Raw genomic sequence first — 25183 nt, forward strand, 5'->3', positions numbered from 1 at the left:
TTTATCAAGGCGAGTTCACTTTGAGGCAAAATAGTGGAAGAGGCAGTTTCCTGCAGTGCCTTGGAGCCCCAGGCCTGCACTGATTGCGGGCTTTCCCCTCCGCACAGGCCTCCAGGTTCACTCCCAGCTTCTCCATTCACAGCCGGAGGCAATAGCTAGTGAGAGCTTACAACCTCCCCAAGGATGCTGTCAAAGGAAGAGGGAGGGCGGTTTCAAAGGTATCTCCTGTGGCTCAGGAACAGCAGATAAATGGCACCCCTGGGCTGGTCCCCTTCCCGCTAGGGTTGTCACAGGTGCTGGGAGGAGGCGGCTGGTGCGGCCACATGCGAAGGGGAGGGAGGGAGAGTATCCTGCCGGTGAGTGATGCTGCTGGTGAGCCGGGTTGTCATGGTAACGAGGCCTTCTGCGTCCATCAGGACTGGGCTCCATGAGCCCCGATGCTGATCTATGGGCTGAGTTACCTGGAGAGCGAAATGCGAAGATGGGACTTAGATGCGAAGATGTGCGGAAGGGGGTCAGCGCGGGAGGGATTGGCAAGTCCCTAGGCTGTGAACTCCCAGGGGTTCACAGGCCTGTCTCCCATCTTTGCCTGCCCCGCAGCGCCTGGCCCACAAGAGGCCTCCGTCTCTGTTGGACGTGGGCTGCCTCTCAAAACAGCCAGAGGAATGAACCTAGTGGTTGGTTCTGAAGACTCAGCTCAACAAAGGGGGAAGCTTTGGGCAGGGTGAGGGGAGGTCACTGGTCACTGGGGCGTTCCCTACAGGCCCCTGAAGTCACCCTGGCTGGGTTTCCTCCTATTATTTTAAACTTAAAAATTATTATTGAAGTAAAAGAAACACACAGCGAGGTGTGCAAATCATAAGGGGAAATAGCTCAATGAATTCTCACACACCCATGGAACCAGGATCCATGTGAAAACGGCAACAGCGGCATCCCAGAGCGCTGGTATTGCCGCCTCCCTTCCCCCAGAGAGACCCCTTATCCTGACTTGTGACCTTAGTTAATTTTGCGACATTCAACCAGTAGTTGCATGGAGCTGTAGTTTGTTCGTTTTCATTGAGGTTCCACCCTCCAGTGTACGCTGACGCCAGAATCGGTTCATCTGTTCACCTCGGGGGGAGCATTCGGGCTGTTTCCAGTTTGGGGGCTGTTACCAATAGAGCCGCTGTGAACTTCTTAGGTCACGTCTGCTGGCGCTTTTGACCCGCACTTCTCTTGGATGTGAGTCAAACCTTGGAGATTGCCAGGCCCTAGGCCATGTTATGTTTGACGTTGGGAGATAGCACCATGGAGTTGTCCAAAGTGGTTGCACCAATTTGCGCTCCTCCAGCAGCGTCCACAAGTCCCCACTGCTGTGTGTCCCCGCTGCCACTTGTCATTGCCGGTCTTTTAAATTTTAGCCATTTTAGTAGATGTGTAATATTATTCGTTTCCATTTTAATTTTCATTTCCCCGATGAGTAATGCAGTTGAGCATGTTTCCATGTATTCATCGGCCCCTTGAATGTCCTCTTTATTGACTCTTCCTCTAGCTTTCAACACTGTGCCTTACCATTGGAATTTTCGTTTTTAATACATGTTATTGATTGTACTTGCTAGGATTATCAAATCCTGATTTCCATAAACTAAGGACTCCTATAGTGCACTTGTTGCTAATTTCTTTAATGAGAAAGCTCAGCATTTAGAAGTGTATTTTCTCTATTTTCTCCAGCCTCAAGGAGAGCTCTCATTCTTTCGGGATGGCCATCAGGTACATTATATTGTGTATTTTAAAACTACATTTAAAATAAAAAAGGGAAACATTCTCCTGCCCGGCAAAGGCCCAGGCCTGGGCCAGGGCTACCGTGTGGCTTACCCACGCATCGCCCTGCCAGAGAGAATCCAAACGCTGTGTGCATTTTAGATCTCTCAGCAGCGTGGCCGAGCCGGGTGGTGGACACCTGCCCAGGGGCTGCCTTTTCCTGGTGTCCCTGGTCCCATCCGTTCCCTGCGCCTGGACTCTGCCCCGTGCCCAGCCCCTCGTGCTGCCTCTCTGGTTGGACTGTTGGCCTCAGATGCTGCCTGTTGCCTCAGCTGTAGCTCCAGGCTCTGCAGCTTGTGGGCCACTCGTGTCCCCTCCGACCGCCCTGCCACCACCCCAAGCCCTGCTCGGACCACACGGTTCCGAAGTGTTTGGCTCCATCGGTGGTCCTTTGGAATTTATTCCCAGGATGTAAGCATGAGTCAGCATCAAAAAAATCTAAGAATCTTTCTGAAATTGAAAAATGCCCTGTGATCCCTGGATTATGTGGTGAGCATGCCTAAATATTTGATTTCTAAAATTCACCATGGTTGACAACCAGGACAGTGATATAAAATCCTGATGGCTTTATAATGCAGTGTCATAAATGACAGGAAATTCACAACTTAAGCAGTTTGCCGAATAGGGGGCGGGCTCACCTGGGCTAATTGGTATATTCAGAAAAATCCCTGAGCACAGTTGCCCTGATGAGCTGTCGTGCGTATATGAATGCTGACTGGCTGTGTCTGTTAATTCTCGGCTCAGCAGCAAATGGAGTATTTGCTACTGAGTCGTTTTTAATCAGTCTGTGACACCTGCATCTAAATAAATGGGCTTAATCGTGAGATAAACGATTGCGGTTGGTATGGCTCAGTGACACGAATGTCCTTTAATAGTGCAGCCTGTTGTTTGAAGGATGCTCAGACTGCACGTTGCCCCCTGACGCACAGAAGGTCACACGGGGCCGTGATGACATTTGCTGATGACGTGGATCCAGTGCTTCAGGTAATCAGGAGACAGTGACACGGCAGCCAGGACTTCCAGGGGAAAACTTCTGCCTGTTACCAAGTCTTCAGCTTCCCCTAGTGATTTAATTAGATCCCATAAAACAAAGCCGCTTTCTTCGGTGGCTGGTCAGCTGAAAGAGAACAGGCACTGTTTCCCCAGTTGCTGATTTTATGTGGAGAGCAGTTAGGCCCAATATTTTCCGTATTTCTTCAGTGGCATTGTTTTTGGAAATGTAAGTTAGGAATGTATGACATGTACCAAATAAAATAAAAGGCTTTTGTGGGCTGAAAATAGCAATTTGGGTGTCAAATTTATTTTTACTCATAAAATAACTGGAAGTAGCTAACGAACCGCTTTATGTACAGAGTTTGAAATATAAGTTAACCTTCAGCAACACTTCCATCTCTGTTGAATCACTCTTGTCCCTTATTTTTCTTCTCCCGATCACCTGTCACCCTGCCAGTAAGGTGCCCCCCACTGAAGTAACCACGTCTCTCCCTCCACCACACCCATCCCTTCCCCTCTCCCCTTCCCTTCCCCCCTTCCTCACCATCATAGGAAATGGCAACTGCATTTATCCAGTTGTTCAGGACCCAAGCTAGGGGTCCCCTTTCACTCCTTTCTCAACTGTACTCCATGGCCAGTGTGTCTGTTGTTGCTTCTATCCGCCCAGATACATCCCACATGTGACCCCGTCTCCCCACCTCCAGCACCCTCCTGGATGAAGCCACCCATCACTGCTGTCCCCCACCCTCTTTGAAGTCCATGCATCCGCAGGGATCTTCTCATAATGTGAAGTCAACCGTATCGTTCCCTTGCTTCCCCACTGGGGAGAAAAGTCAAAGCTCCATATCACGGCCACAACCCCGCTTCCCTCTAGCCCTTTCTTGCTCATGTTCTGCAGCTGGTTAGTTTTATCTCGGTTGCATGAACCAGCTTCTACAAATCAGTAAGAAAGAAACTAATAATAGAAATACGGGCAGTGGCTCCTCCGAGACGAGACTGAGTTTATTGCTCACAGAGCCTTGGCAAGGTCTCAGAAGGGGAAGGCAAAGCTGGAGCCTACTGGGAATCGGAGGTCTGGTTGAAGGCAGATCTTTGAATTCAGGGGCCTGATGAGGGTTGGGTGAGAATCACGATAGGCCAGGATATGAATGTCCCAGAATGTGAGAACCTCACTGCTAAGAGGAGTGTTGCTTATTGAGACCAGTGGTTCCCAAAGGCCAGTCTATGAATTTGTGCTGGCCTGGAAAGATGTCTTCTGTTGTGTCAAAATGCAAAAAATACAGTCAATTATATTGCATTGGTTTGTGACATTTTTATAACCCTACGGTATAACTCAGTTGAGTTATAACTTTGGAGTAGATCCATGAAGAGAGATGAGCCAAACTGGTTCTTGAAAAATTTCTGTTCCATTAAATCCAAAGGCCTTGGAATCCTTAAGTGGATCCAGCCTTATCCCACAGGACTAGCACATTGGAGCTAGCTGGTCACGCTGCCTGGCTCATAAGGAACAGTCAGATCTGCCCTGTGACTTACCAGTGTGTGACCTGGAGTTATTTCTCATTGCTAGGACTTAGTGGCCTAAAACTACAGTGGTCTGTGTCTTACACCGTATGTCCATTGCAGGTTCCCATTGCTTTACCAGGTGGTCCTCCCTCAGGGACACAGGCTGAAGGAGCCTCCGCCTCTTGGAGTCTTGCTGGTTACCACGGTCACATGACATGCACTGCATTTTAAAGGATCCCACCTGGAAGTGGGGTGTGCTATTCCCCCTCACATTTCATTGGCCGAGGCAAGTAATATGACCCCACCTCACTTCAAAAGGAAGTCCTACGAGAAGCTCTGGGACGGAGGAGAGGTAGCAATATTGGTAATAGCAGTAAGGTCAAATGCACTATCATTCCCTTCAGACCCTACTTTTTATCTTAGCTCAGCATTTTTACTGGTTGAGATAATGTTATGTTTTGGTTCCAGTATGAATTGCATTAGCTACCAAATTTTGAGAGTCTATGGCATTTCCCAAAAAACTTCATCTAACCTGATAGTGGTCCACTGATTAGTATCTTCAGACTACAGTTGCTAAATGGTTTCAAGCCCACTTTTCCCAGAAGGTGATCTTGAGAAATTCTATCATGTTCTTTGCTGAAATCAGATACCTTATTTGGATATTTTGCCCTTGGCTTATTAATGTAGAATCTCTACCAAAAAAAAAAAGAGGTGAGATGGATTAAGGTGAACATTTGATGTTCTGTAAGTTTGGAACAGCATGAACCAAAGGCCTGGATAACTGAGTTTTTAGCTTTTATTTAAACATAGAGCCATTATTTTAATAACTTCTGTTAAAAAGTCAAGGACATATATTAGTTGGACTCTTTAATTGGGTACTTGGGGGTCTTGTAGATGGTTGGAAATTGTCAGCCAAATACCAAATCAGCCTTCAGAACCACAGAAGTGACCCATGTCTCCGAGAGTGACCACAGCAACAATCACAGTGAACACTCGTTTGGTATTTAATGCGGGAGGGTTTGGGCCATGGCAGGCACGCAATGCATATTCCGTTGTCCAGAACTAATCTCATGGCTCCACCTAGAAGTAAGGGGGCAAGAGATGGAGTCTTCCTTTCCAGCTTGGACAAAAATGAAATGGTGTCCAATTGTCTCTTCCATAACATGCCTTTTAAAGATTAAAGACAGGATACTTTAAAAAAAAAAAGAAAAAAAGCTGAATGTTATCTTCAAAAGTCAGAAATAGACCTTCAGAAAATAAAACCACTTTTCTTCCATATTTTTAAATTCATATACACGGGGCTTGCTAGGCAAAAATAAAGTAAACTGGATTGGGATTTTAATGAGCTCACAATCTTTCTTACACTTGATTTTGCTTGCTGTGTGTCTATGTGTGTGTGTGTGTGTGTGTGTGTGTGTTGATGGGAAGGAGTGAACACTAGTCCCTTAATCCAGGGTTTAAGGTCAGAGAAAGAAGGCCTTCTCCAGGGGCACAGTGGAAGGACACCTGAAAGACGAGCCCAGCACCAGCAGAGGGCGCTGGCGTGGCGCAGAATCAGGATTTTTTAGAGGTCGCAGATGAAAGAGCAGGTGTGAGCTGGGATCCGCCAGGAGAGCCGAGTGCCCTCTGCCGCAGGCAGGTCCGTCGGGTTTCAGCGCCCTCTTGCAATGGCCCCATGAATTTTCCGCGTGTCCTACAGCGCACACGCTGACACTGGCTCCCGCGCCCGAGCGGGGCTGGGGGAGCCTGGGCGGCGCGCCTCCGGCCTCCCCTGGACACTCTGCGCCGCCTCTGGCCGCTCACCGGGCACCTGCACGGGTGGGTTCGTGCACGTGCCAGCTTTTACAGAACAAGGTTTGCGTGCCCTGAAAAATTTGCTCAAATTGTCAATCCAGGAGTCACATTTTGCATTCTTTACGTGGGCATCTTAAAAAAACAAGTACCTGGGAGTCTCTGCCTGGTAGAGGTCGGGGAAGGTCAGCAGAGACGGGTGAGCGGCGTTTGCTCGGCGGGGCCTGGCCCCCGAGGCTGCGGGGCGGGAGCGGGCCCAGCCCCGCGCTGCCAGGGGCCCCCAGCAGGTCGCTGCGGCCAGGGTCCCTCCCCCACAGCGCCCTGCGGAGAGTCCTGCCCGGGCCTCTGCGAACCTGCCCTCGGGGCGCCTTTCAGGAGACTCGCCGCGCTCTGGGCCGGGAGTCAAGTGACCCACTGGGGTGCAGTCCAGCCCGTCTGGGCCTCAGTTTCCTCCTCGGTTCAGCGACAGGATCGGGCCTCAGCGCGCACAGGCCGCAGCCGGACGGTTCCGAGCGGCGAGCGAGGCCGCGCCCGCGGGAAGGGAGGCGACTCGGTCAGCACCAAGGACAAGGGCCCGGCGGCGGGCGGACCCCAGGTCACTCCCAGGGGCGCGCTGGCCCGCGGGCGTCAGGGCTCGGCGGGGTGCGGGGAGGGCTGTGCCGCTGGGCAGGCTGGCGGGGTGCGGGGCAGCCCGGGGACGAGGTGAGGCGGGTCCCCGCAGGTCTCCGAGGCTCTGCGCCAGGCGGCAGCGGGCGGCGGCGGCGAGCCCGGGGCGCCCCGCCCTGCGCTGTGCAGCGAGCCCCCGGACCCTGCCCCGCAAACTGGGGGGCGAGGGGGCGGCTGCTCAGCACCCCGAGGCCCGGCGACGTCCTGCCGCGGCCCGCACGGACCCTGCAGCCCTGGCTCCCGAGCGCGCCCAGCTCCAGGCCGGGCCGCTCCGCCGCCGCTGCGCACTCCGCGTCCTTCTGGACACACCCACGGCTCTCACCGCACCTCGCGCCTGGGGCCCCGGTGGCCATTCGGCTCCTCCCGCCCCAACTCCTCCGGGGGAAGGGTCCCACGCCCCTTTCTCCCTCGCCCGCGCCCGCGCCCGCCCGGCGCCCCGCCCACAGGCCCCGCCCACAGGCCCCGCCCGCCGTTGCCCCGGGAACCACGGTTCCCGCAGCTGCAGGAGGCGCCAGGCCCCGCGGAGCAGCCCTTGTCGCCGCCGCCGCCGCCGCCACCGCCGCCGCGCCCCGGCTCCACTCCCGCTCCGCTCCCGCGCCCACTCGGCCAGCCATGCGGTCCCGCCGCGCCCCGGCGCCCGCAGCGCAGCTGCCGCCCGCGCCCGCCCTGCTGCTGCTGCTGCTGCTCGGCGCGGGGCCCCGCGGCGCCTGCCTGGCCAGCCCGGTGCCCGCCGCGCCCCCGTCCGCCCCGGGGCCGTGCGCCGCGCAGCCCTGCGGGAACGGGGGCGTATGCACCCCGCGCCCCGCGCCCGGCCCTCAGGCCCCCGCTCCCGCCGGCCAGCCCAGCTACACCTGCACCTGCCCCGCCGGGGTCTCGGGCGCCAATTGCCAGGTGAGTGGACGTGGCGGCCGCGGGGCGGGGCGCTAGCCCCGGACCCGCAGCCCCTCGGAGCGGAGCTGGCCGCGAGCGCTGCCCGGCGCGGGGCTCCAGCGCGCCGGACACTCGCGCTCCCGCCTGGGGAAGGGGCCGGACCCGGCCTCTCGGTCCGCGTACGCGCGGCCCCTGGCTGACCTTGCAGGCGCCACGTCCCTGCCCACCCGGGCTCTCCCGGCGCGCGGCTCCAGGGCCTGGCCGCCACCCAGCCCCGCTACTCCTGCTACGACCACTGGCCATCAAGGGGCGCGCCCCTCGTTCCGGGGCTGAGCCCCTCTGCAGCCGGAGCGTCCCCCGCGGAGTGTCCCAGGTCCAGGTGGCCCCGCTCCCTGCCCCCGAGGCCCCGTGTGTGTCCAGGGTGAGGGGTACGGGAGGCGGGTGGGGGCGGCCCGGCGCCTGGTGGTCGGCGCTTCCTCGAGGGCCCCGACGGGGCAGCCGGAGGCCCAGAGGGCAGCCGCCGCCGCGCGGCCTGCGGCCAGCCCTGTCCGAGCCTGGGAGGGGTGCTGCACGGCCCGAGGCGTTCGAGGGGGCTTCGCGCGTGGGGCTCGGTGGGTCGCCCTCGCGGCTGGACGCTCCTCGGGGGGCGCGCCCTGGAGAGCTTCGCGGAGGCGCGGGGCGCGCGAGGGGCGGCCCCCTGCTGCCCGCGGGCTCGGGCTTCCCAGGGAATTTGGCAGAAAATGATGGATGAGGCTGGATGACGGGTGTGTTAAAGCTCCGTGAGACCCATTAACCTGTTAACATCGACGTTTTTCAGGATCGGCCGTGCCGCGTGTAGAATCTCCCCAAGTCTCTTCCAGGGCGGGGACAAATAATGACTTTATCTAAAATGATTACATTAAGTCAAGTGAATGTGAAATGTATTTGGGAGCAAATGCTTTCTTTCTTACATTTGGAGTGCGGGAGTTTGTTTCATATACATTTGATACAATGTTGCGAGTTACTTTGAGGATGCTGGAGGAAAGTCCACATGCGCTGTGATACCATAGGGTGGGACAGGATGGGACAGGATAGGACAGGATAGGACAGGATAGGACAGGATAGGTTTTTCATGTTTAAAATAGAGGGGGAAATGGGATTGAGAAGCTTGACCTTGGCAGCCAGGATTATTTTGTTGTTAGGAGCAGATTGTCCTCCTGAATTTATCGTGGTTTTTTTCCCAGTCGGTGTCATGCTCTTTGTTAACTGGTTCCAATGAGCTTTAATTTTGTCTAAGGGGCTGCTGCTGCTGCTGCTGGTGATGATGATGATGCTGAGGATAGGATGTGATATGACCATCTGGAGGGGGGCAGATATGATGACTCTTCAGGGAAATGCCTGTTGGAGTCATTTTCACCATTAGGACAAAATCTTGCTCACCAATTTCCCATTGTTGATCGATGACTTATCTTACTTTGCCCGAAGAAATAAGTTGCCTGAATGCTTCTCTCAGATGTTGTTCCATTTCCATGGCCGAGTTCCCTCCTTGAAAGAGACGGAAGATTCAGAGTGTAGTGGGGACGGACGAGTGCCCAGCAGCTCGAGCGCCTGGGGAGCAAGACTGGACACTGGGAATTTCACTCCACTGGGAGATTTGTTTTTGTGACTCTAAAAATAGATCTAAGCAATCCTAGGGAAAGGCAACGACCTCTCCAGTGCTTCCTAAATGTGGCTAACGGAGAAGCATAGCATTTGCTGTCCCCAGTAGTGGTTTGAAATACAATGCAATTCATTCAGAAAAGAGTCATGAACTGATGCATAAATATTGCAGAACCAGCTGCTTCCAAACAGATCCGGTTGCCCGGGCAGCTCCCACCGAGGCCATCTTGGCCGTGCGGATGCTGCCCACCTGAGCGGAGGCAGAGCTGGGTGTCCCGAGCCCGAGCCGGAGACAGAGCCCGGGCCGCTGTAATTCTAACGGGAAAGCGTAGCAAATTCGGAACCCGATCCGGCTCGGTTACCCAGAAGGACTTGACGGAGATGATTCAGAGCCTTATAACCCATGAAAAATTGATGCCTGATCATTTAAATTTAACCTTTCGTGATTTTGCAGTATGCTCGAGACTTAGCGTTTCCGTGGGGGCTGCAGGGCCATCTCAATACAGACATTGCACAGAGAGAAACAAACCCTACGCACACCCTGTCACAGAGAAGAGAAAGGGATGTGGCCGCTGCTGAGTGTGACTGCTGCAGCGGAGGCGAGTGCTCGGGGGACACGCTGGAAACGAGCTGTGCCTGTGTGGAGGACGCTCCTTGACACAGCCCGCGGCACCCCACCCCAGCTGCAGGCAGTAACGTTGGCGGCGGAAACATCAGAGCCAGACTCCGAGACCTCCCTCCCTCCCCCCCTTGCTCCCTTCCTCCAGCCAGCGAGTTGAGGCAATCATAACCCACTAATTGGGGCTACAATGGATCAGGGCTGCCTTAGGGATTCTCTGCCTGTTTCACCCGGTGACAGGAACTCTCAGGATCTCGGAACTGGGGTCCCGGGAGGCTGCGTGAGTTTGCGTGAGGCGCCGAAGTTAAACCTGTGGTGCCGGGTCACCTAGACGGACCCAGTCCCGCTTCCTCATCTCGGAGATGGGCTCCGCCTCCCCGCGGTTGGAATAAGTCTGATTCTGTGTTTTGATGTTTGACAGCTGACAGCTTCTAGGCCTCCCCCAACCCCCTCTGCCCCAGGTCTAGACAAGCTGATACAAAGCCTAGGAGCTCTGCTCTTTGGTGCTGGTGAGCGGTTCATGCAGGTAAGCCCCAGGCCATGCTAGGCGGCCCCCTCCCGCCCCTGTAGCCCCCCCAGTCTCCTTCCCGGCCCCGGGAGCTGCCGGCTCTCCCCAGGCAGCCTCATTATGTGAGCAAGGAACCTCTTCATACCGGGGTGGCGTGCGTGTGGCGCTTTCATGCTGGACATCCAAACCGAAATCTAAGTGGGTGACCAGCCTGTCCGGTGGGGCGTCCGCAGCAGGGTTTGGGGCCTGTTGCATTAATTGTTGGAAGTCACTGAGCCCCGTGTGGTGGTGCCTCCGTAGACGCCGCCTCTTCTCCGTTTCTTTCTAAACGTGTGCACGCACATTCCGTGCGCTCATTACCTGGCTGACGGGGGGACAGAACAGGTACCCTGCTGTCCCTGTGTCAGGTGGAGAAATCGAGGCTCATTTTGACTAAGGGGCTATTCCAAGATCTCACATTTTGACACTACCTTAAAAATCATACGACACTTAAAATAAATCTAGCCTAAGTTCTCTAACAGTGATTTTCAACCTGTTTCACTGCAGAGCCCATAAACGACTGAAATTCTGGAGCACACCAAAAAATACATTAGATTTTTTGCCAATCTGACAAAAAAAAAAATAGGTATAATTTTGATGCATCCACACTGGGCAGCTATTTTTGTGCTGGATGTTGTCATTTTTTATCTGACAATCTAAGGGGAAAGAGGTCAGTGCCCCTGACTAAATAGTCAGGTGTTGCAGGTTTTAAGAATTCTTGCAGCACGCGGGGTGAAAATCGCTGCTCTAACACGTTTAAACATAGCGACTCGCGGGGGTTCGGTGGAGTCTATGTGGAAACCTAAGCTACAGGGACAAAGTAGTGTCGGTGATGGTGGTGGCGGGTAACTCTTCTCAAGCACTTGCCATGTGCCCGTCACTCACTGTTTTAGGGGCTCGACAGACGTAACCGACCAATTCTCGCAGTGTCCCTTGAGCTGGGTGCTGTCACCGTCCCGTTTTACAGATTAAGTGCCGAAAAGTTGAATGACTGGCCCAAGGTCACACTGCGAGTAAGTGGGAGAGCTGGGATTTGAACCAGGCTTGATTAGTGGGCCGAAGTCCAGCCCCGGCCCTGTCATTTTTAGCTTTGTGACCTTAAGTCAGAGCGACAATCTTTTGTGTCTTATCAGTCAACAGGTCACGAAGTGACTCCCGAGTCTGATTTTGCTTGAAAGCACCGAGCTTGTGCAGCTGTGCTCGGCTGGAGTAAAATGCCACAGGAGTGACAGACGCAGCAGATTCTCCGTTACACTTACCAAGCAGGACCTTCATCTCGGAGTTAGAACTCTGGGCCCTAGTTGCATTTTGACACGCAAATGGACAATAAATAAAAGAAATATAAATATATCTGATGGGTTTGAGAAAATGTCCACTTTTAAAAAAATTGAGGCTGTTCTTCTTGACTTCCTGGCTCATTTGGGGAAACAGACAGATACCAGAGTGGCCGCTGCTGGGCCAGCTTTCCTCTCCCGGTGGCCTCGCTTCTGTTGGGCCCTCCAGCCAAGGTAGGGATTCTTTAAACCTGTATTATTTTGTTTGTAAAGCTTTTTTATTTTAATGAGATAATTCTTTGCTAGATACTCAAAGCTGGCAGATACCTGTTTGTTTTTTCATTTCATGTTCCCTGGGAGTCTTAGCCTTTGGGATTATAATGACAATGTGTCACTTTCTGCACTTGGAGGAAAAAGGAGCCAGTGCAGCTGCCTTTTGTGCAAGTTAATTTCACTCAGCTGATTCTGTAATCCTCTTTTTTTTTTTTAAAATATATTTTTATTGATTTCAGAGAGGAAAGGAGAGGGAGAGAGAGAGAGAAACATCAGTGATGAGAGAGTCATTGATCGGTTGCCTCCTGCACACCCCCGACTGGGGATCGAGCCCGCAACCCGGGCATGTGCCCTGACTGGGAATCGAACCCTGATCACCTGGATCCTAGGTCGATGCTCAACCGCTGAGCCACTCCTGGCCGGGCAATCCTCTCTTCTGATTAAATTTGCTAACTTGAAACAATGGTTCTACTTCAGATGAATCCATTTTTAATTTCATTTTATTAAATATTTTTTGTAGTTTTCTCAGGTTTTTTTTTATTGTTGACACTATTACAGTGCCTCCTCCCCCCCCTTGCCTCCTTCCACCCAGACCCGCCCCTCCCCAGATGAATCCACTTTAGATTGAAGTTTGCTAATGAACAACAACAAAGAATTCTAGTTCTTTGCACAGCATCAGCCTTAGTGGGGTTTTCACACACTCACACACACACACACACACACACACACACACTTCGCACTGTAATATGTGCAAAATGTCCAATACTGGCTGAGATGTCAAGCGAGAGACATTGCTTCTCTCTGGCCTTTGCTTTAACTCTTGGTGACCTTGGGAGAGGAACTGAATGTCCTTCAGCCTCACTGTTCACATCTCTAAGGTGGGCTGACACTGCTTGTCTTATTTTCCATATAGAAAAGATGCAGTTTGTAAGTGGGGACAGAGTGCGTTCTTTCCAGTAAGTGTAAGGAAGTACGGGAGAATGAATTTTAAATCATTTTGGGAAAAAGTAAAATGCTGCGCAAACACAAGGCCTCCTGAGCAAGTGGTGCTTCGTGGTAAAATGCCGGGCCAGCAGCTCTTCGGCGTCCGATTGTTCTCCGTCAGTGAACAGACTCAGCTTGTCCCTACTGGGGTGAGTTGGGCCGCGACCCAAGTTTAAAAAATGGAAAAGTCAATGTATTAAAATTTTGATAAATGTGTATTTCCTTCTATTGCAACATAAATAATTTCTCGGGAAATTCTCAGTGACTTCCAGTTTTCCTGTGACATGAATGGAGCAGCCTGGTCCAAGTCCTGGTAACAATTTTAATCAAAGAAGGAAGCGGCTGCTTCTCCTGGTTATTGAAGTGGAGCAGTTTTCCTACGTTATTTATATGCTGCATTCTTAGGAAACATCAAATTCCCGGCGTGGCCACCTGACAAGTGCATTTCTGTCCTTAGCTTCTTTTCTGAAGCTTCTCATGTGACTCGGTGCCACCCGAACGGTTTGTCCGCGCCTCACGTCACAGGCGTCACGCGGAGGGAGGACCGGCCGCAGCTGAAGGGTGTTGGCCTCAGGAGGCAGAGGCCCGGCTGTATTTTTAGATCTTGTCACTCATTCAAGGGCAGCTGTGGTCAGAGTGCTTGACCCCGAGGCAGGGACTACAGCAGTTGCCTGCAAACAGAAAACCCAGCAGCACAGCTGAGTTTTATGGACAGATTTTCTTTATATTCCCCCTCCTTCCCCTGGCTGCTGACTGGGACCGTCTGGGAGCTTTACCCAACGTGAACGTTTGGGGGTGAGCGTAGAGGTTTAAAATTCCCGCTCAGGCATTACAGGCTTGTCCCAGCTCTTTTTCTGGTCAATCCTTACCAGAGGATGCTCTTTCCATTGATTTTCCGAGAGAGTAGAAGGTAGGGGGTGGAGGGAGAGGAGAGAGAGAGAGAAACATCGAGGTGAGAGACACATCAATTGGTTGCCTCCCGAACATGCCTGGACTGGGGCCGGGGATCAACCTGCAGCCCAGGTACATGCCCTTGACCGGGAAACGACCCCACGACCCCTTGGTGCGCAGGGCCCACGCTCTAACCACTGAACCGCCCCAGCCAGGGCTTCTTAACCCCAGTTCCTCATCCGTAAGTGAGGCGGGTGGAAGGATTAAATGAGCGGCTAGTAAGGGCCCTGGCACAGAGTCGGCCCTCTGCCCGCACCAGCTGCCGTCTTTATTCAAGTGGACACGGTTCTCCACTTTGTGGCTGGGGGCCTCACCTGGGGTCCCACAGCTTGGCGACAGGGTTGGGCGCCTGGGCCCGGGGCTGTGGCCTTTATCACAGTGCTGCGCTCGCCTCCGAATGCGCCCCCGTTCTGACTCCAGAGTGAGCCCAGGGACCACAGAGGAAGGAGGGGCGCGGGTCCCAGTCCCTGCAGCTCCGCGTCTGTAGGGGTGCTTCAGGGGTGAGTTAGGTTTTCTTCCCAAGCAGCGGGAACAGGCACGGGGCTTGGGAACACGAGCGATGAAGTGGCACCGGGACAGAGAGGGGCCCGACAGAGGACGTGCCCGCTGTCTTCGCAGCTCTGGGGTCCCGGGCTCACACTCGCCTGCGGCCCTGTTCGTCTGAGGGAGCGTTTGCAGTTACTGCCGGGCTCCAGGGGCAGGTGGAAAGTCCTTTCTAAGAGGCAGTCTGTGCGGGAGGTGAGCCCGCAGGAGAAGGGTGTGGTCCTGGCTCCGCAGGAACCTGCATGAGTCTGTGGGAAACCCGCCCAGTGAGGGACAGCCCGTGAGGACGGTGGCCACTTTCCCGCAGCGTCCAGGGTGGAGTTCCGAAATATGTATGTGGAGCAAGATCCTATCCTTAATCTTCAAACAGAGTAGAATACTAGAGCAGGAGAATTGGTAAATATATCCCCAGTGTGTTATGTTAGGGAGGGATGGTGGGAAGAAAACCAAACTCTAACTTCAAACTAACCCCCCTATCGTTGCTTAGACAGGACTTTTAGGCTCTTATATTATTTTTTTAAATTAAGGTATAATTTACATATAGTAAAGTTTACTCCGAAAAGCCTTCAGTTCTATGAGTTTGTCCTACAGTGTGTAACTATCACCACAATGAAGATACAGAGCAGCTCGTCACCGCCATAAATTTCCTCGTGGCCCTCAGAGTAAACCCTTTCCCCAGCCCCAGCCCCAGCCCCTGGCTGCTACTGGTTTCATTTTACTCATTTTTGGCATAAGAGTATCCAGCTGTTCCAGGAACATTTGTTGGCGAGACTGTATTTCCACTGAATTATCTTGGTAACTTTGTTGAAGAGCATTTGCCCATGCACGGGTGGACCTATTTCTAGACTCTCTTCTATTCCATTGACATTGTATAGCGATCCTTTTGCCAGCTCCACACCATCTTGACTACTGCAGTTGAATAGTAAGTCTTGAAATCAGGTTGTGTGAGTCCTTGATGCATTTGTTCTCCCTTCCTCCCTCCTCCCCAGTTGTTTGGACATTCTAGATCCTTTGGAACTTGCTTTTTCGAATGGCATAGAAGGGAGGTGGGGACACACAGTTCTCCCAAGCACATGTTGAGATGACAGGAAGGAATGCCAAACATCAGGATAGCATTTCACACCTAGACAGAAATTAGGCTACTTAACCTGGAATCGATAGATGGGTTTAAGAGTACGTGGATGTCCTGAGATGCCAAATTCTGTATGTGTATGTTCTTCCGGGGATGGCTCACAAGTTTCCTGAGATTCTTAAAAATGTCTCCCACCAATAAAAGGACCTTGGGAGGGAGGAAGAAGCAGCTGGTTGAATACATGGGGGACTCTGGGCATGGACCAAGGCATGGACAAGAGCCTGGGACCACAAGGTGTCCCCAGGATAGGGGTGCCGCATAAAATCCAGGATGCTCAGTTAATTTTGAATTTCAGATAAACAATAAACTGTTCTTCCTATATGTCCCAAATATTGTGCATTGTTTTTCTGAAGTTCAAATTTAACTGGGAATTCTGTATTTTTAATGTCCTAAATTTGGCAACCTTACCCGAGAGGCCTAATTCCTGCTCCGATTCCCCACTTTGTTCCGAAGGCTTCATTAATGACACTTTAAATTCTTGCCATATAATTACAGAAGGCAAATTTTATTAATCTGCATTTAAAATATTAATGTACTTCATAGTTCAATACCTTTATGGGCAACTGTCAAATTTGCGTTAGGGCATTAAAAACCTGTGAAAATATGATGAAAGTCCATCCAGAAGCTTACCTTACCCTCCCTCCACCTCATCTGCTAATCTCATGCCTGTGCAGTAATTATTGCTCACATTTTGGTGTGTAGCTTTACAATTTTCTCTCTCTACATAGAAACAAATACGAAGCACACGTAAGTACTCATATATCATGCAACTATTTTATGTAAAAATTAGATCATTCTATGCATACTGTTCTGCAACTTTTTTCTTAATCTTTTGAACATATTACCATGTCTTAAAACAGAAAGCAAATCCATTCTTTTTGATGGCTGAATAGTATTCCACTGTGTATTTATGTAGTCAGTCCTACTGAAGCACATTGTTTCTTCCATGATAAATAATGCTGTGATGACCACTGATATATGTATCACATACATACAACGACATGTGTGTGTGTATATGTATATGTATATAAAAAGTTACATACATTAAGCATTCTAATAAATTTTGCTTAATTGGCATTCAAAAAGGCTGAACAGCCCTAGCTGGATTGGCTCAGTGGTTAGACTATTGGCCCGTGGACTGAAGGGTCCTGGATTCGAGTCCAGCCAAAGGGACGTACCTTGGTTGCAGGTGCGATTTCCGGCCCTGGTTGGTGTTCAAGTGGGAGGCAACCAACTGATGTGTCTCTCTCACGTCGATGTTTCTCCCTTTCTCTCTCTCTTCCTCCCCTTCCACTCTCAGCAATGGAAAAAATATCCTCAAGTGAGGATTTTAAAAAAAGGGCTGAACATTTTTGCACATTTACTAAGAGCATAAGATAATGCCTGTTCACCCACATTTTTGTCCATAGTGGTCTTCCAGAATTTAATTTGTTTTGTGTGGTAATTGAGGGCTAAAACATGGTATCCGATCGAATCTCTTTGCATTTTTGAAATTAGGAAAGAGGGAGGCTATTTCTTTTGATTCGCCTGTTCTTACTTTTGCCTAATTTTCTTCCGGGCTGCTCATTTTAACTTACAGATAGGCAGTAGCCCTTTTTTAATGAAGAAAATCAGCCCCTTGTCCTTTGTATTATAAGTGTTTTTCCCTGATTTCTCCTTTGTCTTTGGACTCTGCTTACATGCATTGTTGTGCTCTTTAGAAGCTTATTATTTTTGGTTCTTATTTAGTCAGATTCATCCATGGGGCGGCCGATAAATTTTAATTCAAGCTCTCGTGTTGGATACCAATACTGTGCTTTACAGTGTTTTGAGAATTACTTGATTTGAGCCAGGAGTTTGCTTTTGAAGAATCCTGTGTTGGCCAAGATGTGTATTGATAGCACCGATCCTATTTGCTCCTTAGGATGTACAATTAAATGTGGCCCCGGTTTATGCCATTTTCAGAAGGGTTGGCATAGATTTTCTGAATCATATTTAAATGTGTGTAATTTATCTTGACTTTTTCTGAGTCTGGAACACTATAACCATTTTATTAAGATTCTTCATTTATTTTTGCAAAAGACCTCAGCACATTTTTTCTTTAATAATTGGCATGGGTTCTTCAGTGTTTTGTTAGAATCACCAAGTTAATTTTAATGGCATTATTGGATAATAGAGCGTTTCTTAAAAGTTCTTGATGCTTAATGGTCTGATTTCAAAGAATGTCTTCATCTGGGCTTGGGCAGAAAAAGTCTCATCTTAATATTCAGCAAAATGCAAATTTCCCATTTGCTTTAATCTCCATATTGCATTTTTAGCTTGTTTCCCCTTGGGAGTAACCTCGTTTCTCCTGACCAAAGATACATGGTCCTCTCTGTTCATTTTCAATCTTTAAAATTGGCCAGTGGGGTGTGTGTGTGTGTGTGTGTGTGTGTGTGTGTGCACGCAAAAAGGAATTCTTTTATTTCTATAGAAAAGCCTCATAATGAGAGAAATAATGAGAGCGAGAAATGAGAACTGATACTAGCATTTCTATGAGGCCTAAAATAAACTCTCAGCTGGAGAGCAGTAAATTTAATATTATTAGGTTTTTCTTTTACAAAGGCGAGGGGAGGCAGGGGGAATGCGGCAGGGGGTAGGGGGTTGGGGCTGTACTGACGGAAAGGGAGTCACTTTTCTTTCTCTTAAGGAGAGGAATTGTGATGATCATGTTCCACCTTAACAGTGTTTTAAAAAAATGATGTTCTGATGATGCTGGCGCCTTGTTAAAAAGTCCAGTTGGATTTTATGTGAAGCTCCCCCTGCTTCCTTCCCTCTCCTTCAGTGGACACTCTGCGTTTTGTGTGCTTAGAAGAGGTTTTCTTTCACGCGCGTCATGGGAATGGAGGGGTGGGTGGTAGGCAGAGGTTCACATTGAGCCCTTGACCCAAAGGTTCACTTTTTGGAACGTCTCTGGGCCATAATCTATCCAGTTTCCAGAACTGCCAGCTCCCTGATGGCGGCTTGATTTTGTTTTGGGGGGGTAGTGGTGGTGGTGTCTGTGCAGTAGGGACCATACTGAGCCTATAAACACCCAGTTCCCACTGCTTTCTAAACAACACCGCCCCAATTGCAATCCCTGAGGACATTAACCAGGCCCAGTTGTAAGAACCAAGTAGCCCGGTGGTGGTTGCTAAGCAACAAATGATCTCCAGGCCTCAGCCCTTTTTGGCTCATCAGTGCAGGGGGTCCCACTCCCCAGCCCACTAGAATTTCTCATTTATACTGAGCTCATTAAAATCTAGCATTAGGAGTGCTCTACATAAACCCACCTGAGCTAGTTCCTTAACAAACAAGTCAGCTCAGATGGTATTTCAACCACAGTGATTCCTGGGGAGCCTTCATTTCTCCTTGTGATGTATTGAATGTGCCTGTTGGATACCAGGGTCTGAGAGAAGGGGACTGAACAGGGTATCTGAAGGTCACCCTGCCAGATGCCAAGGACCTTTCTCAAACTCTGTGCCACCACTTACGATCTGGATGGCCTTGCATAATTTACCAAAGGTGAAAATGAAGAACAGAAAGGTTAAGTAATGTGGCCAAAGTCACACAGTAAGTGGGAGCTGAGCAATAAACCAAAGCAATCTGGGCTGCCTCCACCGTGCTATAGCTGTCTGTTTTGCTTCGGTGCTGGCCAGGGGACTTGCAGGATCGCCACTGCCCAGCTCCCAGTCACCTTGTGAGATTTAGCAGAGGGGATCCTTTCCGACTCACCAGGCATGCTCGAGTCTTTGCAGCTATGCCCCTGGGACTCCCACTGCAGCACTCATCTGTAATAGGCTCTGTGTTAGAGCCCAGGGCAAACTGATAGTAGGAATTAGTTCAGACGGAAAGGAGTTCAACAAATGGTGCTGGGAAACTGGACATCCACAGGCAGCAAATAAATAAGAAGCTGAACTCTTACCTCGCACTACACAGAAACATTAACCCAAAATGAACCAAAGACATAAACGTAGGAGCTAAAACTATAACACTCCTAGAAAAAAGCGTAGGGGAAAAACTTCTTGATATTTGACTTGGCTGTAATTTTGGATATGACATCAAAAGCACAGGCAACCAAAGAAAAAAATAAATTGGACTTCATCAAAATTGAAAACTTTTGTATCAAAGAACAGTATCAACAGAGTGAAAAGGCAGCCCTTGGAATGAGAGAACTATCTGCAAATTGTATGTCAGAGAAGCAACTGATATCCAGAATATATGAAGAACTCCTAAAACTCAATGACACAAAAACAACACAATTCAATAATGGGCAAAGGGTTTGAACAGACATTTCCCTAAAGAAGATATTGGAATGGTCCAAAAGCACCTGAAAAGATGCTCAACACTAGTCATTAGGGAAGTGCAAAGCAAAACCGCAGCGGGCCTGGCCTGTGTGGTTCAGTGGTTAGAGCGTTGGCCTGCAAACTGAAGGGTTGCAGGTTCAATCCCGGCCCCAGCTGGGGCGAGTGCGGGAGGCAATCGATTGATGTGTCTCTCTCACATCCGTGTTTCTCTCTCTGTCTCTCCCTGTCTCTCTCTGCCTCCTCCCCCTTTCCCTTCACTCCACTCCCTCTAAAAATCAATGGAAAAATATCCTCAGGTGCAGATTAACAAAACCAAACCAACCAACCAACCAAAAGCGCACAGGGAGATACCCTGTATGTCCACTGGGATGGATCTAATTAAAACAAACCACCAACCAGCAGGCATTAGTGGGGATGTGGAGAAGGCGGGACCTGTGCGTTGCCGGTGGGGATGCGGAACAGGCATCTGCTGTGGGAGTGGCTGGCGATTCCTCCAGAAATCAGCGCGGAATTATCAGAGCTCCAGCAGCCCCGCTTCCCAGCGTCAGCCCAGAAGACGCGAGCGCGGGAAACTGGACAGGCCGAGTCAGCTCAAGTGTCCCCGCCCGGTGACGAATGAGCAGGAGGCGGCGGGACGCCCACCCAGTGGGACTGTACCCCGCCTTAGGGGGAAGGAAGTCCTGAGGCGCGTGAGAGCACAGGGCCCCGAAGAGGAGCACCTTGCCCTTCAGAAGGTCCTGACTCCCAATGGGGGGACGGCTGGACTCCCCGTCTTCGGCAGGCCTGAATCCCAATTGCTCCCCCTAATCCAGTGGAGCTGCCATCATTTCTTTTTAATTTCTCAGCAGTTTAGCAATCTGCTTGGGAAAATTCAGATACCCCTGGAGGGAAAACTCTTCCCAAATGCTGGGTTTCCTTCTTATTTTTGAGCTGTCCCTGCAGTGTTTCACAGGCCTGCTAGCCATCCCTTATCCCATCCCCCAGTCTCTTCAGAGTACTTTATTTAATTCATTTAATTTATTGATTTTCGAGAGAGAGAGGAAAGGGGGGGTGGAGAGAGAGAAACATTGATTTGCTGTTCCACTTATTTATGCATCATTGGTTGATTCTTGTATATGTCATGACTGGGGATCGAACCCGCAACCTTGGTGTATCGGGATGATGCTCTAACCAACTGAGCTACCCGCCAGGGCTCTTCAGAGTACTTGAAATAACAGTCACCCAGTTATTAGTTGTGCTCAGCAGGATTAGTCTGAATAACTAGGTCCAGCTTAGAGGAAACAAGAGTCTAAAATTGACGTTAACAAACAAGTCACGAAACTTGACTGCCGCCAAGTCGAGTGTAACGCATTCGTTCTTAACCCACGGGCATTGATAAAAAGCAACTTGGCCACATGATGAGGTGTAACAAATGTGCTAAAAATTGCAGTCAGAAATAAAATAGCAATTCCAAGCTGTACAGACCCCCCCCCCCGCACACGCTTGTGTGGGAAGAATCAATCCTATTACTTGACCTGTTTTTCCTTAACACTTGTCACCTTCTACCTACTGTAGGACTGAGACTTTCATTGGGTCCCTTGTTTATAGTCTGTCTCCCTCTTGCTGGAACTTAAGTTCCACGAGGGCAGGAATCTTGGTCTCCTCACAATATAATCCATGCCCTTGGAAAGGACGTGCCCATAGTTACCAGTGTCAATGTTTGTTGAGTGAATGAACGTGTGGTCCTGGAAGGGCAGAGCTGGCATTAAAACTGGGCACTCACTTCAGCAATGGTTTCATCGGCAGAATGAATGTCTTGTCCACAGCTCCTCAGATTGTAGACGAGCACAGGTCCCACCCATCGTTCCCCAGGTCTCTGAAGTAGCAGGAAACATCCCATCCGCCTCCATGAGTGGTTCTCAACCCTGGCAACATATTGGGTGAGCTCCTTGTGCGCTTTAACAATGCAGATACCTGGGCCCTGCTCCAGCCCCGTTACGGCAGACTCTCGGGGATGACGTCTGTTATCAAAGGCGCCCCCTCCCATCCCTGCCCCCCCAGGTGATCTAATGGGCCGCTCTGGCCCAGGGTGCCGGCCCAGGTTATTTCTGTCGGTCACACAACCATTTGTGTGTTTTTCCTTCCCCTTCCATGAGAAATGAGACCCCCGCTCCACTTCTGGAATGTCAGTGTCCCTTTGCTTTCTTGGCCTAGAGCTTGGTTTGGTTTCTTTATTGCTGGCTCCACTCCAAGAAGGGAGCCTTGCCTGAGCAGCGTGGACGGCGACGGTCGGCAGTGACCAAATCCACGCTGCTGAGCCTGTTGCTGTCCTGTCCTCATGTTTATATGTCTGCGGGCTTCTATGACACTTATCCAGTCCCCTCACTCACTGCACCCAGGGGCCTGAGTCTCGGCTCTGTGGCCTTGAGAAGGTTACTTAACGTCTCTGAGCCTCGTTTCCCGCATCTGATCAGACCTAACCGAGCGTACGTCTTGCGGTCGCCGTGAAGGCCGTGGCAGCGCAGGCGGGGTGCGGGCACGGGGATGCTCTGAGCCGTCACTTGCCGTCTCCTCTCTGTCACCAACACCTTTCTGCCTCCGTAGGAGAGAACTTCCCCATTTCAAAGAAAACGAATTTCCCGGTGCATGTTGCTTTAATGTCTGTAGGAAATGGATTCAAATATTTGTAGAATCATCGGATGTATTTCCTACGAGGCATCTAAGGACACACTTTTCCTGGTTCTTTTAGACTGGGCCCCTCGAAAAGCTGGAAAAACAGTTTATTTTCACTCATTTTTCTCTGCAGAGGAATAAATTAGTGACGATGAGTTGTTTTGTCTCTGTCACCCTGTGTTGAATTTAAATGAGAATCGTTATAGTGGAAGGTGAGTTGTGTTCACACTAACGCCCGAAGGTGTGATTTGTGGTTCACTAGTCTCATCGGTGGGTGCGGTTCTGGCCTCTCGTTGGTGAATGGAGATATGTCATAAGACCAGTATTATGGTATAAATGAAGCATTTTGCGAGGGCCTACTTGACGTGTAATGATCTCCCTCAAGACTAGAGATTGGATCCCTTGCTTTGCTGTGTTTCAAATTTTAGTTTTTGTTGCTAGAGAGAAAGTGGGGTATTTCTTACATCGCCTGAGTCAGATCGGTTGGGTTTTGACTAGTAATTCCCTGTTTGCATTATTTGCTATAGTTCTTGACAAATGATTAATAAACATGACACATTCTTGTCCCGCATATGTTTCTTTGGGGAAATTACTGGAGGGAGTTGGCTGCGTGGTTGACGATTTGGTTGATATCTGAGAGTGGAGAAGAAACTTTAACACGGGGGTTGATCATTTGGAAGATTTACTTGGAAACATTCTGAGACTACAAGGACCCACAGAAGGGAAATAAGCGCAGCATTTAGATACAACCACTCCAATCACACTTGCCCAGGCGTGTTGCCTGTAGGAACCTGCATCTGAACGAAAGAAGAAACTTTTACGTCTTGGCACCAGGGTGGTGTGCTGGAAAGAGTTCGAGATGGGGAAGCAGGGCAGCCTCTGTGGTTAGCTCGCAGCAGAGCTGTGGGCAAATCGCCGAACCTTTCTGGGACTGAGGTCACATCATCTCAGTGATGGAGATTTGCTTTCAGGTTCTCCAAGCTCCCCTTGAAACTGCAATCATTTCAACAAACTGAACCACCAGGCAAAATAGAGACAGACTCATAGGTCGAGAGCAGGTGGACAGCTCTGGTGGGGGTAGTGCCTTGGGGGAAATGTGGAGGGATTGAGCCAAAGAGAGAAAAGAGAGAGAGAAGTCATGACGTGGACGGCAGTGTGGTGGCTGTGGGGGGGGGGGAGTGGAGGTGGGGAGGGCAGAGAGGGGATAAATGAAGATGGGAAAAAAGAAACTGTGATCATTTCAAAGGTAGGAGCTCTTAGAATTGTCCCGTGGAGCAAGAGGGCCTTTGGTGGTGTCTGCCCTGCTCCACTCCCCCCGTGAAGGGCGTGTGCGTGTATGTGTACATCCTTTCAGGGTGAAGGAGGGGCCAAGGGACTTTCCGACTGGTAGACGGTGGCATTTGCTCTCATCCGATTCGAGTTCACTGGGTCCGACCTATTTTTCTCTGGCTCGCTACTCTGCCAGGTGGCATCTCCAGCGCTTTCCAGTACGCGGATCCGAACACTGTCATCTTGCTCCCTGTCGGCGCACTTTCAGGCCAAGATGAATAGTGGGAAGAAACATACTTTTAAATGTTTAGGCATTGCACCCATTTAAAGGGCTTTTAACAGGAGAAACAGCTCTAAGCTTTTTACTGTAGGAAAAGCAAGGCTCTGGCAAGTCACCTGCTCTGTGGCTTTGGGAGAAGCAAGGTAGGGATCAGCTAACTCTCTCCGTGGTGGGAAAAGACACCTTTCCCCAGGGCCCAGGAGGGAAGGGGCGAAGGGCTCCAGGACCAGAGGCACCACAGGCTAAACGTGTACTTGCTGAGCCCAGATTCTTGAATCTATTTTAAATATGTGCTCAGGTGACACAGGCTTTCTAATATCTCCTAGGAGCCAGTCTTTTAGATTAAATTCTCTCATATGTTATTAAAGGTCATAGTCCTAGAAATATGGTATTTCATTAAGGATTCCCCTTGCTGCCCGGAAGGTCAAGATCCTAAGGAGATTCAAGTCTACCATCTAGTGGCACCTGCCACAAACTACAGACATAGGATCCCGGGAGCCCAAAGCTGGTCCCTGCGGGATGTGTTGGGCTTGTGGCAACAACCTGTGTTTTGCTGCATCCCGGTTTTCAAGCCGATGCTGGAGAACCTGGCCTTCCCCTCTGTAAACTTCCATAGTTAAACAGGAGGCCAGTGGCCTGTTCAGTGCTGCTGAGGCTACAAATATTCAAACTTGCACGAATGCCACAGGCCCATCTGATGACTGCTTCAGAGATGTCCAGGGTGGGTGGGGTCGGGGGCCAGTGGGACATCCCTAATTGTCGGAGGGAAGGGTGGGCTTCAAGGTGACTTTCTATGACCGTTTGTGTCCAGACTTCTCCAGGAAGGCCCATTTGCTGTACCCTGGCAGCAGAGGTACTCTCAGCGCCCAGATTGTACTGTTCTGTGAAATCAATAAAGAAAACTATTGTTTAAGCGAGTTTGATGAGCGATGAGTGGTTTCCAGCCAGTGCGTTTGCTGATGTGAGTTCACCACGGTAAAGGACCGGTGTGGATTTTACGTCAAACGCAAGCTTGCCAAGCTCATGCTGGTCAGTTGGCCGTGCCAGCCATGTTAACGGGGCTGAAGAAAAGACAAGCAGCGGTGGCAGTTACG

The 25183-nt window shown here is 50.6% G+C and overlaps 1 protein-coding gene across 1 annotated transcript in view; it reads left to right on the top strand.

Moving 5' to 3' along the window:
- The first annotated feature begins 7350 nt into the window (after nt 1-7350).
- The window catches only part of DNER (delta/notch like EGF repeat containing), a 184785-nt gene continuing 166952 nt past the window's right edge, over nt 7351-25183 (top strand). The window contains exon 1 of the mRNA XM_081142149.1: nt 7351-7644. Within this exon, the coding sequence (XP_080998275.1) occupies nt 7366-7644 (279 nt within the window). The 5' untranslated portion in view covers nt 7351-7365. The remainder of the gene's footprint in view (nt 7645-25183) is intronic.

Source organism: Miniopterus schreibersii (assembly GCF_964146895.1).
Source record: "Miniopterus schreibersii genome assembly, chromosome: 7".
In the NCBI taxonomy this organism is placed as follows: Eukaryota; Metazoa; Chordata; class Mammalia; order Chiroptera; family Miniopteridae; genus Miniopterus; species Miniopterus schreibersii.